The sequence below is a fragment of the Grus americana genome, chromosome 11 (genome assembly GCF_028858705.1).
Source record: "Grus americana isolate bGruAme1 chromosome 11, bGruAme1.mat, whole genome shotgun sequence".
Classification (NCBI taxonomy): Eukaryota; Metazoa; Chordata; class Aves; order Gruiformes; family Gruidae; genus Grus; species Grus americana.
The window spans coordinates 21,043,385-21,062,178 of record NC_072862.1 but is presented as its reverse complement, the minus strand read 5'-3'; the positions used below and the strand labels follow the sequence as shown (position 1 = coordinate 21,062,178).

Below are 18,794 nucleotides of genomic sequence, written 5' to 3'. Positions count from 1 at the left end.
CTGAAAGACAAAAACAGAAAAAGGAAAAAAAATACTGTGTTGGCACCAGTAGGAATATTTCACAGCAAACATGGCTTTAATTACACAGTCAATCTGTTGGTTCCCTGGCAATCTTCCTACTAAAGTTGGTTCCTTCTTGAACAAAGAATATTCATTTTTCAGTGATTTGTTATTGTGAAAGATTTTTTTCTTCCATAGCACTTAAGATTATTCCCTGTGCCTGTTGAATACAATGCATTTGCTTGAAGGTAGTCAATCCTGGAGCGGAGAGAACTACATTTGACTTGTTCCCAAAACGCTCTCCCACTTCCATGCTTTGTATCAACTTCATTTGTTATCACATCAAGCTGCAGATAACTACAGGTGCTTTTGATCTCCAGATCACTGCACATGAAGATGCAGGGGCTTGGGTTTGTGTCTGTGCTATTAACATGTAAAAGAATTAGTTAAAATGTGGGGAAAGAAGGCAAAATCTGTAGCTACTAGAATCGCTCTCCAACGGCATAGGGACTGTAAAATGAGTAAACTGACCTGTAAAGTTTGAATGTAGCTCACAGCCTTTCAGCCACATTACTTAAATGAGTCATTATTACTTGACCAAAAAAAATTGAAATAAGAATCACCCGGACTCCAAGCAAGCTTTTTAAAAATGTTTTCCTAACAAGTTAAAAATTGTTCTCCAGATGGCTTTAAAATAGAAACATCTGCGCTTCAAGAAAGGAGAGCAACCAAAACCAAGCAGTGTGCTAAGCGAGCGTGGCATCCGTGCACAGCGCGCACTATGCCTTCAAGGACTGGCAATTCTCTGCTTTCAGGGGTGCCACAATACCAACCACTGTGAAAAAGGTGAAAGTGCTTTTAACTAAGATATCCTCACTTACTTACTGTTTGACTAGGACTCAACTCTATCAATTTTCACATCTATCAAAGATATAACTCTTTTCTTCCTTTCCCGTATTTTCTCACTTGCTTACAACAGCCAGAACTGTTCAGAGAACTGGCTGGCTTTCTAGAGCCTTTGCCTCAAGGCAAGATGAGAAGAAAACCTATGAAGCCCAATTAATAGCATTATGAATAATATTACACTACCTTCTCTGCAAGATACTTAATCTTTTAGCACATATGCATTCAATATTGAAATAATAATGAGGAGGAGAGTCACAAAAGATCATTTCAATAGAAAGGAATCCTAGGACTTCCCTCTTTGCAGAAAGCTACGTGAAGGAAAGAGGGGCTTGAGATCAGCTCTTTGGTTGAAATGTAATGCTATTTGGGTAGTACACATGATCCGTTACATCTCGGACCATTTTCTGAAATGGAAGAGAACCCTAAAAACATAAAGAAAACTACATCAAAACCAATACCTAGTACTTTCCCCTTTTTTTCCTCTGCATTAACTTAGTGAAGGTCAGTTAAGATAGACTCTATAAACTTGAAATCCTGTCTAAATCTTACAGAACATAAGAAAGTTCTAAAGTTACTGTATATAAAACTGCATTGATGTCCAGTCCAAGCAGGCATTTGGCAGAACTAGTGCTGTATAGTTAGGAAATGCCCTGAATGAGAAAGCTTTCCCTGTAAGGTAAAATATCTTTTATGAGTAATCCAAAGCCTGAACAAAAATCCAGGAATGTGTGTTTAGAAGTGCAAGAGAGGATTGGATTTGTTTTCCCTTGGAAATCTCACCCATGAATAACGCTTTGATGCCTCACTGAAGTGCCGTGGAATGGAGCGTTCTGCACGGGATCCCAGCTACTAGGATTGCCTAGTCACATCTCACTAATAACTTAGGTCTCTAGCAATACTGAGAAAAAAGTGTTTCTTCCCTTAAGGTTTCTGTTAAGCAAAAAGTTATAGTAGAAGCAAGGATTTTTTTTTTAATTACATGACATTTTTTTCCTCTTAATGCAGATGCTTTTTTGATTATTAGCTGCATTGCTTTTAGTCAGCTCTGCCAGCTGCCTGCTTCCCAAAATCTCACAAGTGAACATCTTTGCTGCAAAGAGCTCACTGTCAGGTTCAGCAAATATCTGAGCAAATTGGAAACTTAGAGATCAACCAACTAAGACCATCCAAGGTACAGAAAACAATTCAGCAAAACTCCTGCAAGAATATTCCTGTCATTTTGGAGAACTTGCTTCCTCTTCACGCTTACATTTCTTTTAGCCTGTAGATCTCCATAATGTATCTCTCAGTGCTCTGCTTAACACTTGCACTGTGGGAGGAATTATTCCAAAATTTCCCCACTTTACATAGCAAAGACAATTTATCTTACTGAGGGAAATAATGACTACAGGCAAATTGGTGCCTGTGCAGTTGCTCTGCTCCAATGCTCATCTCATAGGGACACACATCTGGAAGGAATTCGTCATCAACCACTGAATTCCCCTGCTCTCTCAGGGAACTGAGTCACATAATACCTTTCATAAACCAACAATCCAAATTCCAGTTTAAAGCCAGAGCTATTGTTCTGGGAAAAACTCCTAGAACCTCACTGTTCTGATGGATAGAAATCTTTCTTAATTTTTAGCCTAATTAATCATGGCTAGCTTATACCCCCTGGGTTGGGAATGAGGGAAAAGGAGCCATTCTTTTTGCTGAAATAGTTCATGTTGATACTCACTGTTACATCCATGATGTCCTTACAGAAAGCAGTCATAGACCCTTGCTAATATTATCATCCTTTTGCTAGTTTCTGATAAAATGGGCTCTGTACTCCTAGGATCACTCTCACTTACTCTTGCTTTGTGTGCTGCTCCAGTCTGAATACAAGGATCCAGAGTCACACATAATATTTCAGCGGTACTATTACCTTGTCCAGTCATGGGACTATTCCCACCTCTCAACTGGAAATACTTTCTTAGTGCTTAGTGTCACATCCAGATACTTCTCTTTCCTAATTGTTTTCAATGCCTAGTAGAAATGTTTACTATGATATGGGTGAGTTTATACCTTGTGCTACTATAGTTTACCCCATCTTCAATACTCCAGTCACCTAGTCCTTCCCTATCATTAAGCTCAGGAACATCAGTGTTAATAAAGCCTGATTTGAACTAAATTTTATAGATGACTCTGGGCCCTTACCCTTCATGCACTCATTAGGCTACAGCTTCTTTGTGAATTCTCTGGTTTTTACTAAAGACTGAACTCATGCTTTGTTCTTTTGAACAATAAGGACACTTCTAGGACTTCTCTACCTGGCGGCCAACTTTTGTGAACGTTGAACTTTCATGAAAAAGGATTTATCTTTGAAACTTCTGTTAAATTGTCTGAAATCTGCCAATAGGTTCAAAATTTAAAATGAAGAAGGAATACATCACCAGAGCGCTAGTCGCACGTAGCCAGTGACTCTGTGTGACTTGTTTCCATAGCAAGTCAACTACAGGTACTAGATAAAATTGCTGCCTATCGCTGTCTCTGTAACTTCACTAAGAATCTCATTTCAGCCACTTTTAACACCAACAGTCATCATCTCTTTGTCCGTTACTGGTACCAGTCCTTTTCTTTTGAATGAAATTAATCATTTTTCTTGTGGTGAATTTTCAATTCCTTCACTGAAGTATATCAAACTCCTGCTGAACTGCATTTGCTTCATACAGAGTGTCATGTCTCTTACCAGAGAAAGATACCTGATTAGTCTGGCACAAACTGTCACTAAAAAAAATAATAGAAGTTTCATTTTGTCCTAGTCTCCACTTTCCTCCCCATCTTTAGTTATTCTTTCCTTAAAAGTGTATCTAAAGATTCTAATTAGTTGATTTATTCTATTTGTTGTAAAAATTTGCATACTGAGGACAATAAACTAACATGCTTACAATTGCCTAACACCTTTTTTGGGTGAAATTTGCTCATTTTTAGTAACAAAGCAATTTGAAAAGCACATAGGCTAAGGACTGTGGATCTCTAGAGGGAAATTAAGCGAAACCCTGCCTGAGATCCCTGCACAACAGAGACACGTTGTGGCCCTTCACAGTTAATACAGCCAGGCTTCCTCGGACACACGCTCCTCAGACATTTATTTCTACACAGCTCCTCAGACGTCAAACCTTTTTCTTTGCCTCGCTCCCTGGCACAGGGAGGCTCTAATGGCCCAACAAGCAGAAGAAGCGGGCAGAGGAGAGCGTGGACTCTGCCCATCTTCTTCCTATTTTGAGAGGGTAACGCGAAGGAGAAGACAACTGTTGACAGAACTCACTCTGCAAAGCAAGCACTGAGCAGCAAGACTGAACTCCTGCCACGTACCAAAGGATCCCAGAGTCCCTCCCTACCCTGGATACCAAACACAGTGGTGCAGACATATCATGAACTGATGGGATGGATTGACACCCTCAGAATTTTTGGTTTGGAACATCCCAAAGCAAACACCCTGGTTTGTTTGGAAGAAAAAAAAAAAAATAAATTTTTTTTTTCCCCTCTTACTGAAGCAACTTCTGTTCAGAGATTGGCTGTATTGATTGACCTGCCCTAGTGATATAACAATCAAAGATGTTTTAGTTTTCTATTTTCACTTTACTTCATCTTCTTTACTGATCTATTCATCAAAAACGTAGTTGTTTTCAGTCAGGTCTCCCAGAGTAAGTAAGCAGAAACCACAATCGGTATATCTGCTTGGCTGGTGCACAGCAGATGGAATTTCCTTTGCTACGTAACTTTGATTAAAATATTTCCTAAGCTCAACTGAAAACCTGAGGATACATTTCACATTTCAAAAGTTACACACTAGTTGAGAACAGTCTCTCAAGTGTTTTGTAGTCGTGCTCCTGACAGTGTAGTTGGTCTATGGCAAATGTTCCTGCATTTTAGCTGTTATGATTATAAACAGAAATCCATTTCCTTTTTTCTGCAGTAGTACAACAAAGCACATCTTACCTCAGTTAACATTATTAGGCCAATGAAGTATGACACAACGGAAAGGCCGAGAATCAACAGTTCTCTTCTGTAGCCCCTTCGGAAAATCTTTGGGTACATATCTACAACAGCTGTCACAAGGCTTTCAACACACACGAACTAGAACAAATGATAGGAAAGTACACATGAAATATGTGTCGCATCTGCTGTTGGGATTTGGATTTGCTGCTAAACACTTCAAACATCCTTCTATGATCTCATCACAGAGACTGAATGATCCCTGAGGACACTCTGTAAGCAGAAGCTCAACCTGAGAGGAACGTCAATTCAGCATTAAAAAGTCTGAAGCCGTGGATTTCCAGTCCACCACCAAATTCAAATAGTTGAATCTAATATTCACAGATATTCACTATATCACTCAGGGCTCTGGAGCAAAGTTTCTAAAATAGGCACCAAAATTACTGCCCCAAAGTAGACAATATAAAGCCTATTTCATTGGAACAGTCAGGAGTAGAATTCAGGAATTGCTTATTTGAAAAAAGATTTTTTAAAATATGTTAGATCAGGAAAAAGAGCAATTATTAAAATGTTAAGTTTAATGATTGGAAGTGTCATGCACAATAAGCACTGAAGAGCTTTATTCTACAGTATACAATCATAAACCTTCTGAACCAAATCATGCTGAGAGCTGAGCTGCATGCTAAAAATGCCAGCTACTTTACGTTTTTCACCAGCTTTCACAATTTTTATGGGCACGTAAGAAGGACATCTTCTATGCTGTCACTTTGCTGCAGAGTATGACTACACATTTCTTGCTATGGTATCTTGAAATATAAATACACCATAGGAATTTACATTATCATTATCTGATATTCAGTTTCAAAATTTATTGCAAAGTGCTTAAAAACAGAAAAGATGACACACTGGTATTTTACTGAACTGTGAATTTTAATCACCTATATTTAAGTTCAAACTGATTTCCGTGTTAATAATGAAAGCTATAGTCAGGCTGTATCTGTGTTCCCAGTAAATCATAAAGGCATCTTCACTATCACACAACTAAGATTTAAAATAAGGAACTGGAATCAGTGTTTTTAAGCAAGGAATTAAGCTAGGGTTCATTCTTTCATTGGGTTAGCTGCTGTTTACATCGCGGATGCTGATATACACATGGCAGGGAATCTGACAAAATATTTAAATAGCGTTTGTTTCATACCTGACTATCTAATCCAAGGAATATAAGCATCATGAAGAACAGAGTTGCCCACAGAGGAGAAAGAGGCATCATGGTAACGGCTTTAGGGTAAGCAATGAATGCAAGTCCTGGTCCTGGAAAGGAAGAAAAGAAAGGGAATAGTTTATCCTTGGGTGCTGGCTCTGGCTGGAGTTAACTTTCTTCGTAACAGCCTGTCCGGTGCTGTGGTTTGGATTTGTGGATAGAACAGCATTGCTAACACCATTAGCTCCCGTGGCTAATGCCAAACAGTGATTGCACAGCATCGCTTATTAAACTGTCTCGATCTGGTCTCACAGTTTTCTCACTTTTTCTCTTCCCCATCCCACTGGGGTGGGCGAGTGAGTGAAGAGCAGTGTGGATGCTTAGCTGCTGGCAAGGGTCAACCCACCACAACTTAACTGTTCTTTTATGGCAGACAAGAGGAGCTAAAGACAAGATTGAAAACTTTGACAAACTCTACACCTCTAATAGTCTAAACATTTGGTGATGAGGCTAATCACTAATGATGACTTGCTTGGCACATCAACTCTGCCTACGTCCTGTCCACACGTTTGAAGGTGAAGACTTCTGTTAGGAGATCACCATACTTTATGTTCTCCTCCTTCTTTATGTGATTGTACAGCAAGACTCACGTACCTGAATAAATAACAGCATGTGGTCTTGTGATTGCCTTATATAAATTATTAACATATTCTGGAATCTTTTTTTGCCCTTAAGACAGCACTGTATCTGACAATTAGTGCAGGAACGCAGTCAACGGTCAGAGCTGTGTCTTGGAAGCCATACGTGGTGCAAACCAAATCTCTACTGGTTTGTTCAGAATCTGCTCTGTGTTCTTGAGTGCTGCTGCTGGTACATAACATTAATTCATTGGCTGCGTATTTACAGAAACCTTTAAAATAGAACATTTCTGCAAGAGCACTGGTAGCTTCTCAGATCTGCTAAACTACCATCTCACCTAGCTCATATTTTCCTGTTCTTATGTACCTGTGCCTGTTTTTCAGCTGCTGCAAACTCTCATGCTATACCAGCTTTTACTGAAGTTAGCCAGCCTTTAAAGCAGGGATACAAAGGCAGGAGTATCAGAAGGCTGATAAAGGGGTACCTCTGTGCTCCTGCTGCAGTAACTTCAGTGAAGACCTGTCAACACTACTGCTTTTTCATTTAACACAGTATTTACAAGCTACTATAATTTCCAGAGTTGCTCTAGTCTTTTAACCTTTTTCTGTATAGTTTCTACAATAGTATAAGCCAGTTGTCTTGAGGGCTTTAGAAAAAGAGAAATATTTTCCATGACAGTATCAGTGAAGCCCTACTTGCTTTGCAGTTTTCCTGCTAAACTTGACTAACATCATAAGAGTCATTTCTCCTTCTCAACAGTTCAGCATTATACTGCTTTTCTTTCTGGGCAGCGCTCCTGTTCTTTTTGTTCTGTTGAGTTTTAAGTCATGCTTAAAGATGTTACATCCACAAAGGTGTTAAAGAGCAATTAACTTTCATTGGATGCCTAAGTCTAAGTGCTGGTAATGACTGTTAGATGGTTAATTTCTCACAGAGCTGGGCCTTTCTGCCTTTCCAAACTCAAAACAAGAACTTTTATCTTTAATCAACAAGAGCATCTCAGTGTATGCCCCTGGGAGAAGAACTAACTGGCATTAGGAGACGGCATTACCCGTCTGACTGTTAGAAATCTGTATTTGGATAGTATACATTAAGCGAGAGGACTTCCAAAGATTTCTCCTAAACAGCTGGTTTCTCATGACTTTAATACCTGTATCTTTTTTCTTTTTTCTCTTTTTTTTTTCTTTTCCAGAAGGAACAAACATTTGTGTGGATTTCGGTCTGTCTCATTTAAAGAAAACCGAATGCTCTTTTCAGGAGGATATAACACTCAAGGGGCATAACTGAGCAATATATCTCTGCTAAACAATCTTCTGGATGCTCAGCCAGAGTAAGTTTGTGTTACAATAGCTCCTTGACTTTATGAATTCAGTGCTGTGCGCAGTAACATTAATATTTTTCACACATAAAACGTATGACCGTAAAAATAGTTAAGGACTTTTCTTATAGCAGTTATTCTAGTGAATCAGGCAACAGGTTTTCAAGAGGAGTTTTGGAAAACTATCTGCAAAACAGTCAATTTATCCATAAGACATGGCACAGACTAAGTATTCTGACAGCAGCCTCTGTGCATTTTTTGTTAACTCAGAAAACTGCTTTTGGAACTTACCTGATTCTGCAACTTCTGCAATGGGCACGCCTTGTTCATAAGCCATAAATCCAAGAACTGAAAAGATAGCAAAACCAGCAACAAAGCTTGTGCCACTGTTCAAGCAGCAGAGCATGATGCAGTCTCTGAAAATATAAATAAAAAACACTGCAGTTGATCTCCAGAGTCTGGGTTTCTTTCATATACTGAGTCATAGGACTAATAGAACCCCAAGCTGCAGGAATGGACATTAAGTTGTTCATTAAGAGTAAGCTCCCAACTGATACTATACCTGAGAGAAATCAGTCAGGCATAAGCATTTACAGGCAGATACCATCATAATACCCTTGCTTGTGTTTTAACTGGTTGAACTGCAAACCTGTGGCTACTCACTTACTGTTTTTCAATATAAACTTTTAAAAAAACCCATGTAAAAATACTGTAAGAATGGTGTTAAGAACAATTTTTCTACAGTAGTTGTAATAATGTATTCCAGAAAAGATGAACTCATTTATAACCTATATAAAAACAGCAGTAATTTGTTTCCTGGAAAAAAGTCCTATGTTCAGTTAAGCTAATTCTATTCCAGTTACAGTATATTGGAAATATATATCCATACAAAATACAACTCCAGTTTGGTTTATAAACTCTTTTTAAGAAGCTGTGGTAATGAAAAGCACCATACATAATCTAAGAAGGGTGTACATGCCTAAAGAAGTGCCTATCAAGTAGGCAAAGACAGTGCAGGGAGAGTGATCTCTCAGACCGATGTATCCTACACATCAAACAATGACAATTACAAGGCCAAGGTGAAGAAATATTTCTTTTCCCAGATTGGAAATGTCACAATAGTAAATCACTTTAAGAAAATGGGAAATACTCTTGCAGAAAGGGGTGATCTTTCCCCAGAGCTCAGTGAAATATCATCGTTCATCCTGCTTTCAGACAGTACTTTGGGCTTAACAGATGATGAGGTAGGAATGATTTATCATGGCAGTCAGTCTTTTAAGACTGTTTGCTACGAGAGACAGCCGTGTACTTGAGAAAGTAATAATCTAACCTAGATGCCTGAAAGTAAATTGGCATTCTAAACCACTGGAACACAAGGCAAGCCTGTAGCTCTGTCAAGCCTATACCTTAGTCTGGTTTATCCCCATCCTACTACAGCTCTGAAGCAAATTTTTGTGCAAGCTCTCTATGAGAAGAAATGATGCTGTAAAATCTAACAGGTTCTGAATCCACATCTTGAATAACGATTCCCATCTTTGTTGCAGATTTGTAGTGATTTTTTTGAGAATCAGAGACAATTCATATTTTTGAAGTCCTGGCATATATTCCGGCAAAACTTCTTTGGCAATCTCTCTGTCCTGTAGCTTGTTTCGTTTGGTATTTTTATCCTGTAACTTTAGCTCATCAGTTTATTAAGTTGAAAGTGAGGTGACCACCTCCAGCATCTTATTTCTTCACTAACGAGCCCTGCACTGCCTCCCACCTCTGGTCAAAGTTCTTCCTGTTACTGATGGACTCACCTTAGCATCAGGCACGTATGTTCTAGCTGGCAGGAAGCAGGAATACCTTTCAATACTGCAAAGTGAGTGAGCAGCTCAACTCTGGCCATTGGGCCATGGGAGGCTTTCGATTCCTCTGATTGCCTTGTCCACAGTTAATTTTAACCATTATTTTGAGAATGCTTTTTATGCTTTCATAGCCATTTCATAGTAAAACATTTCTATATGGCACATAATCTATAAATTGCCAAAGTTTGACCAGAAATAAAAAAGAATTAATAGTCCCATCTGTAGATCAAGACTCAGACATGGAAAAGTCCAGTGATGTTCACACTTCTTTCATGCATGGACTCTCTCTCTACAACTGTTTGTTCATTAGCAGGGGTAAATAGGTCTTCTAAAGTACTTTCTGAAAATTCTGAAAATGGTCGGAATTCTAACCTGTTATTTATTTGCTTTTCATACGGAATTGCTTCCCATAGTTATACACAGTCAGGCTTTGGATGTTTTAAAGCAAAAGAGCAATCTGACAGAAAGCAACCAGAAGCATGGAGTTCTTTGTGCTTTGCAGAGAAATACAACAAAAAGATCATCTTCCTAATTATTCTTCTCAGTGTGTTGCAGCACTGAAGTAGCGCTGGAGAGATTCTCACCCCAGCCTCTCTCACCAAAGAAACTGGTGAGTTCAATGCTGAGAAATTATAACTAAGTCTGTCAGCAAGAGATGTCAGAAAGATGTATTTTTTTAATCCTTTGGGGAAAAAAAAAGGAGATACTACTTCAGTGGGATGGATCTGGCTTCTCACCAGTCATATGATGCCTCCATTTGGAACAGCCTGTTTTCTGTAGATAAGATTTATTTTAGATCTTTCCCAGGCTTCAAATGCAGTTCAAACAACAAGATATTTTTTCTGATGAATGGGGTGGCACAGGACATTTGCGAGCTGCTGGTTCCCAACCATGAGAAAAAGGCTTGAGGTGGAGACACGTGGCTCCCTGTGCACCTTCTGAGCCCCTGACAGTTTCTGCTGCTTCCTTTTGAAGGAAGGTCCTAGGGCAGGGACCAAGTGGTGTAAGATCATCTGTGAGAGAACAAGAGGAGCACAGCCATTTCTCCTCTCACAGGGAAGATCCACAAACCACAGTGCCGTGGTACTAAATAGTTATGGGGTAGGTATGCATTTCTCCAAGGAAATGGACAAAAGTGAACCTAAGGGGGTTTTCATCATCTCCAGTTAGTGAGGTACCTATTCTTTTCACATAACACAGCCACAGCTCCATCATTTTCTTCCCCAGTTACACAGTCACAGGCTGAACACTTGGTTCTCTGGGGACCTAGCAGCGTTTTCTGTCCTAATAAAACCTAATGTCCGATTTTAATTTCCACGCTTCCTTTATCTCTGCAAGAATTCTAACTCCTCAACTCCTTCTGTTTTTTCCCCTCAGATAAAAGTGTGTAACCTGTAGTTCAGTCTTTTTTTCCTGCTACAGAAAGGAAAACTGAGAGGGGGATCTGGATCCATTGATTGTGAAAACAATGACTTTTATAATACAAATGCCCAAGAATCATTGGAAGGAGAACATGAAGTCTTTCTAATTTTTCATCAATTTTTTATAAGCGTCCTCGGTAGGAAGGCATCAGAGCCTGACTGAAGCCCAAACTGATTTCAAATGAAAGGAAAACGTCAAATTTTTATGAAAACTTCACATTCTTCCAAACTAATGTCTTGCCAATCACCTGAATAATTCAAGACATGCATCCCTTATCCTCTCCCTGCCCAACAGGCAGTATACTGCTGAAAATTCATTCTGCCTTCCTTAAGGAGCTTCTTTGAGTAGAGAGAAGAGCCCCCAGAGCCTTTTGCATCCCTCCAGTTACTTCCTGGCCTTTACAGATCCCCTGGAGACCAATTCACATCCCTCTTTTCATCTTAGACTAGAAGCTTGATGAGAAAGGACACATCTTCATTTCTTAAAAGTTTTGTCCATTTGTTGACAGCGTGTGAAATCACTCATTTATCTTCGGCACCACAGTGGCAACATGGCAGCAAACCCCCATTTGTACATGGGGCTCATACACAAAAATCATCCTGCTGAGGTGCAGCCTGCAGTACAAAGGAGCAGTGCTGTGAAACCATATCGCAACGAAAGATAAGTAAGGGTAATAAAAATTCATTTCCTATTCAAAGATGTGAAGTGACTTGTTTGCAATTCATTTACAATGTTAATAATTTCTAATAAGAAAAACCCTCGTGCAGTTTAGGTTGTCCAATTTCCCACTAAAATACCTCATGTCATTATTTTCCACTGCAACTGTCCCTTAGAAAAAAACACCTTAGTAAAACAGAGTGTAAAAAAGAGTGGAAGTAGATGTTACAGTCAAACAGCACACTGCAGGTATTGCAAGAGGTAAATGCATGGCTTGATTTTAATTTTTTTAAGTGCTAGTTAGAATACAAATTTAATTCTGCTTTCTACTGCATAGCTGCTTTGTACGTCTTGCTCTGTTAACAACCCTGTTTAACTCAGCTGCTTTCTGCAGGTAACTTCTGTCCTACTTGTTCCCTCAGATTGCTTAAGAATCATACTTTGGGACGCAATAAATTTTCCTATTCAGGAAATTTGTGAAAATATTTTGTTAGAGGAATTGTGAAGCTTGAATTCAGTAAAAAGTATTCTATTGCAGCATCTTGCTCAGGAGCTTTAGAGCAGCTGATGTGTTTTACAAGCTAGGGTCAGAGGAAAAGAAGGAAAATTACATATAAGCTCTCCAATCACAAGTCAAAACTCCTGCTTTTTGTAATGAGCTACAAAACCATAGTAAAAAGATTACTGCAGTCCTTGAGGCAGTGACAGAGTAGTTTCTAGATGGGCTGCAACTGGAAAGAAATAAAAATAAAATTAAATAAGAGAGAAAAGGAGTAGCGCCTTTGTTAAAGCATTGCTTACTGATGCCAGAAGAAAAAAGTAGTGCTCATATTCCTGCCCATGCCAGTAAAATAGAATGAGGATTTGTGTGAGTCATATCCTTTTGACATTGATTCAAGAAAGATTAAAACCTGCTGAAGTCATTCACGATTTCGTTAGTGATTTCTATAAAGATAAGCAATGCAATGCTATCCACTTCTACTGTGCTTTAGCTAAGAGACAATAAACTGTGGGAAAAAGTGACATTCGGAGCATAGACCAAACTTAGGTGAGTTTTAATAACAGTTTTTTGTAAGATTTTTTTTAAAGCAGATATACATTATACAATCAAATATTGTGCACACACACGCAATTATACATGTATCAAATTATGCATATTGTACATGCACTTGTGTATACCTGTGTGTACTAAGTAGCTTATCGCTGTGCAAGGGTCAGATAAGATCATAAGGGATGAAAACACCAAATTTTGGAAAAGAGTTCCTCTGAAACGATTGTAAGAAACATTATAGATCTCTGTTCTACAAAAACATGTCCACGTGCTTATGATTACTCATGGAAATAGCTAAAGGAAAAGGGAAGTACTTCTGAGTGAAGCTAAGTGTGGGCACTTCCATCACCAAAACTAAATGTGTAAATAAAGTGTGGAAGATATTACCTGTAGCAGTTATTATTATAGTTGTTGTAACTTCCCAGGGCTGTCAAGCACCCCAAGCAGATCGCATAAGAGAAGAATATCTGTGTGCCGGCATCCACCCACACCTGGAGGCAAACAAAACAGAGTGGTTAAAAAAAGAACAAGAAGGAATCACCTTTATGCATATATTGACTGCAGATTTGCAGAGATGGCTGCACAGGGTCATCATGGCTGGCCAACCTTTTATAAGTCACAACCTTCAGAAAAAAAGTATGCTGTGAGTTAAATTTCCCTCTCCTTCCCAGTGGTATAAACAAGGAGTAACTTGGCTGGTCTTCACAGGTTCAACCTAATCTAAATAGGGAGATGGAATTTCTGGAGAAGAACCTCACCCAGTATAAATTCTTTAATGGTTTTATTAACACTGTAAGGTGTTGGTAATTGCAACCGAAATAGAATCATCTGCATTTATCTCATTCTCACTTGATAATTATTTCTTCAAATTTAAAAATTTAGTGTGGAAAAAATACTCTAAAGACAAAATATGCCATTCACAGATAATATACAAATTAGGCTGGGGAAAGAGAAGAGACAACTTATCCAGGGAGAGGTAGATTTTTTTAGCAATAGTTAATGACCCCAAATTAGGCACCAGGACATGGTTGTTCTGGTCATTGTACAATTAACAAATAAAAGTTCTGTAGAGCTTAGCAAATAACTTTATAACATCATTATGGTAACATTTATATCCTAAAGTGGTGCAAATACTAAATTCTAAATCAGAGAAAAGAAAAAAAAAAAGGAAGCATGAGCTGACACAGTGAGATTAGTCTCCTCACAGCAATCTCAGACCATTAATATAACATGCAATTTTTTTGACTTTAAAAATACTCCAACAAAACAGTTCATTTCATTCAACTAGAGTGTGGGTGTGTTATTACTGGAGGTCAATATACTCTTTTAACTCCTCATTTTGCCATGAGAGCAATGTCAAGAACCCACATCTACACGGCTGCACTACTATTTCTAATCCAATAAATTCTGACTCATGGTCTCCTGGGATAAATGAGCTCTGTGAGGTTTGGGTTTTCTCCTAAAGCAGAGCAACCAAAGTGCTTTTCAGAGAAGTAACAAAACACTGACTGATGACCAGAGGCAATAGCTGTGTAGCCACTCTAAGTTTGAGACAGGAAACAGGTAATGCAGGTAATGATTTCACGACTAATAATAGTAATACTAATAATAGTAATCAAATACTCATAAATATATGAAAGGGATGTATTTATTTTACATGTGATCAAGTGAGACCTCGATCTCTGGAGCTGTTCAGAATGTTTCTGTTTAGGAATAACATTAAGATCACATTTGATTTGCATTAGCAGCTTAAATGGTTTCATTGCTGTCATACTGAATAAGATACAGCTGGTTACATCTCAAAGTTTCACCACTTGGTAAGGAAAAAACTGCACAGAGAAAGCCTTTTGACAGACAGGCTATTTAACAAGATTGGAAGCTCCCGAAAAGCTGTGAGTAGCATAGGTCAACTGAAAATGCACGGTCTTCTTAAGCATAAACAAAAGCTGGGAAACTGGATCGGCACATGTAGAATCTGCTGTTTCCTTCCATTTCAGTTTTTGCACAATGTATTGTTGCAGCGCATTGTATAGCACTTAGATGAGCAATAGCCTTTCCCGTTGGCATACGCCAGCTCCACAGAAGTCCGATTATTCCTTGGACAGCAAGCCCTAGTGGAAACGAGGGCAAGGAAGAATTGCACTCTGAAGTGAGAACCTCCAGAGCTGCTTGAAGAGGAGCAGAGAGCACATCCTTCTGGAGGCCCTGTGTACCTCCTTGGAAAACCAGATAAAATTCTGGCCAGAAGTGATATTATTTCCTTCAAAGAAAACAAGTCTCCTCTAAAAACCGTGACATCTGGCAGTGCTTCAACATAAAAAGTGGCAAATACTTTATGAAAAACATATTCTGTAAGCAAATGTTCACATATTCTATAAAAGTTGAATCAGATTGACGAGCCTTTTGTTTTTGTTGAACTATTTGACATCAATCTAGAAATTCCATCAGCACTTACGGCTCATGTTTAAACATTTGTGGCTGGAGAATTTGTTGAGGTACACAAATTGTTTATTAATCTAAGTGACACCCAGTCTTAGTCATTCATAAACTGTACCGCAGGGGAAGTTGTTCTTATTAAAACTTCTCATGGATACAGATGGGCTCTTGTAGAAACCGCTCTCAAATCCAGGTGTCATCCCTCTGGCTCACGGCAACAAAAGCATCATAAATTATTTCTGAGCGCGTTGAATTTACAATGTCTGGCTGAGACTAGAAGTTGCAACATTTTCCAAGTACATGGAATGAATGTAGCACAATTCTGCAGAACAATGAAATTCTGAAGGACAGAGACAAAGAAAACACTGCCAGTAAGCTGCAAACCAAGGGCTCTGGAGCCAGCAGCTGGTGAAAGGCTGGGACAAAAGGAGTACGGTTTTTCTGAAATGAGATGGGGCTTGACACGTTTCTGGCATGAGTAAATTCCAGAGGGAAGGACCTGTACCAGAGAACATCCTGTTCATGCTTTATAAACTTCGTACCTTGAAAATCCTTTGGTTAGCGATAATTAAGTCAATTCAGGAATATACATTCATAAATTTGGGGATTGGAAGTGTTTTATAGTCTTCTATTAGCCCCTACTTTAAAAGACGGAACTAGCTGTTTCTTCTTACTTTTTTTGTCTCATATTTAAAACATTTCCCTGCCAAAATGAGATTGAAATTAAAGCACAAAACCTTTGTATATTATACCTTAATATTTAAAAATTCCAAATGCCAAAGGACAGAACCTTTATATCTACTGTGCTTACATTTTTGCACCCACGCTACAGCCATTTTCTAGACACACTAGGCCCAGTGCTACATTAGTGACAGTATGAGCAAACTAGAAGAATGCAAACACCAGCTCAGAATAGAGCAGCACAGCTATTGCTCTGACTCCTGTACAGAAAGCGCTTGCTGACTAGGAAGAAAAGGGGCTGTTCGATGAGCCCATGCGATGAAGCTCTGTTCCCAAAGGAAGAAGGCAAATTAAACAAGCCTCAACTCTATGCCACTGCCTGCTTTCTCCAAGTAGAAGCGAGGCATGACATTTCTGAGTGGGAAGGGGCACAGCAGAGCTGCCTGCGCCCTGATCCCCATTTTGAGGCTTTCCCACACTTCACTTTACAGCTTTCCTGATTCACACCATTAGCTCGCAAGCAGTGGTCTCTGCTCTGTCCTGCTGCTAACTAACTTATGGTACAAACACAATTCCACAAAACAGACTAAACAAGAACATTTGTTACTAAAAATGGAAAGCACTGTTTTGCAAAGTCCAGCTGGCAATACACAGTTAGTAAGTCTGCCTGGGTAATCTTAATTTGGCCTTCTTGTGTGTAGGTCTAGGACACAATCTTCATTTACATGACTATTCATCTTTCTGCCCAGGGAGATGAATGGAGCTGGTCAAACAGAGGATCCTATTGTCTGGAGGATCCCTTGCCTCCTTTGTTGCCATAATTGTAGTGCATGTAATGAAGGAAGAAAGACGGAAGAAGGGGGATGTGCTGTAGTGAAGACAGCAGAATACCGCTCTGGAGAATTAGTTCCATGTCTCTGCTATAAAGTTTCTATGTGACATTATGTCCATAAATCACATGAACCAACCCTTTCTCAAATGTTCATTAACTGGGTACTCCTCATTCAACGGGTGTCCAAGGTGAAGTACAAAATTACCAAGCTTTTTCTGTTGCGACCAAGGAAAATGAAAGCCAGGTTAAAAACCCACAGTATAAAAAGCCAAGTCTACCAACTTCAGATTGAAAATCCCCAAATGACTGACAGCCTCTCATTTTAGTCTCATTATGTATCTCTTTACATCAGTAAGATGGGGTCATGCCATAGACCGCAAACAAAATAACTGAGGTTTATGAAACACATAGTGCAGAAAGAAGTCACGTTGAAAGGCTGAGCCATTTTTTGTGATGATCAAGGTCTGAGGGATATGCAGTATCACAGGGCCAAGCAATGAGTAAAAAGGATAGAGCAAAATACTGCAGCACTAAATTGCCTCAAGTATTCCCTATACTTACTCCTTACTCAACTGCCTGTCTCTACGTTCAGTTGTGTGTGCACCTGTACATTCTCACAAGCACCCTGCACATGGTGTAACAGCAGCCTTCTAACTGTTGATTCACAGATCTATTGTGATTGCAAGGTGATTTTTTCCCTCTACTTTAGGTCAACAGAGGAGAACAACTGCGTAACACTAGTGCTATTGTCACTGGCATTACGTAGGAAAGACGGTATCTTGGCCTGAAAGATATGATGGAATTTACACCAAAACACCCGGAAAAGCTCTGAAGAGCAGGCAGTATCTAGAGGATGAAGTACATGCCTAATTACACGCAAAGAAAAGTAGCAGGAATGAATAGAGCTGCTACAGAGCAAGGCTCCTGGCTTTATACCAAACAGGAAAACAGCATTGTCAACGTCATTACAACTGGCTCAGGCCTAAGACCTGTGTCTGACCTGTCGCAGGAGAGATGTCAGGATTTCCTCCCAGTGGTACTGCTCTCCAAACTCACAGAATCCGAACTCACAGAATCCACAAGGACGTTGAGGTATTAGCTGTGGGTTCTTCATACTAGTCTGGACTTACACTTTAGGTGCCTGTGTATTATGGTTTCAGAGAGATTTGTGTACGTAAACCCCACACATCACCCATTCTCTATTTGCAGTCTTCTAAATTATGGTTCACATGGTACCAAATCATTGTGATACTTTGGTTCAGGGACAGTTTAGAGAGTTTTCAATGTAATGGCTGACATAAAAGAGCTGCAACATCCATGTTTCTCCATACCTAACTAGAACAACAATCAAGCACTATGAGGATTCTTCCACTAAACAAAACATATATATTGTTTATCTGTTTTTCCATGACCTTTCCTATAGTCTACAGTTAACAGATCTGTTAGAAATGATAAACACGTAAGGGCTGCTTAATATTTGTACCCACTCACTTAAGTTTGCTTCCTTGAGTATTTCTGTCAAAATCAAGCGGATTAATTCCACATTGGTGTCTGAGTACTGGCTGCAATATGCATCCTAGTGGTAGCTTCACAAATATGCACATTTTTTTTCATTCTTAACAGTGAGATTGAACACCCACTTCAGCTGCAAAGCTCAAAGCATCCTTAACTACAGAGTGGTTAATGACAATTCCATAATGAAGCACTCAGTCTGAGAATACGGCAGATCTCATAGGCCAGTAAATGCTGCACTCACTCTTCAAAACACGATGTTCCAAATGTTGATAGTAATTTATTTCCCATTTTGTTATCAGAGAATGAGCAATCACTTTAGAGTTTTCTTT

At 39.1% G+C, this 18,794-nt stretch overlaps 1 protein-coding gene across 5 annotated transcripts in view; it reads right to left on the bottom strand.

The window, feature by feature from the left end:
- The window catches only part of SLC6A11 (solute carrier family 6 member 11), a 105,108-nt gene that overhangs the window by 7,211 nt on the left and 79,103 nt on the right, over positions 1-18,794 (bottom strand). For all 5 annotated transcript variants that reach the window (XM_054838101.1, XM_054838103.1, XM_054838102.1 and 2 more), the window contains 4 exons: positions 13,389-13,492; positions 8,316-8,440; positions 6,065-6,177; positions 4,870-5,007 (listed from right to left, as the gene is read on the bottom strand). In XM_054838101.1, coding sequence (XP_054694076.1) covers positions 4,870-5,007; positions 6,065-6,177; positions 8,316-8,440; positions 13,389-13,492 — 480 coding nt within the window. The remainder of the gene's footprint in view (positions 1-4,869; positions 5,008-6,064; positions 6,178-8,315; positions 8,441-13,388; positions 13,493-18,794) is intronic.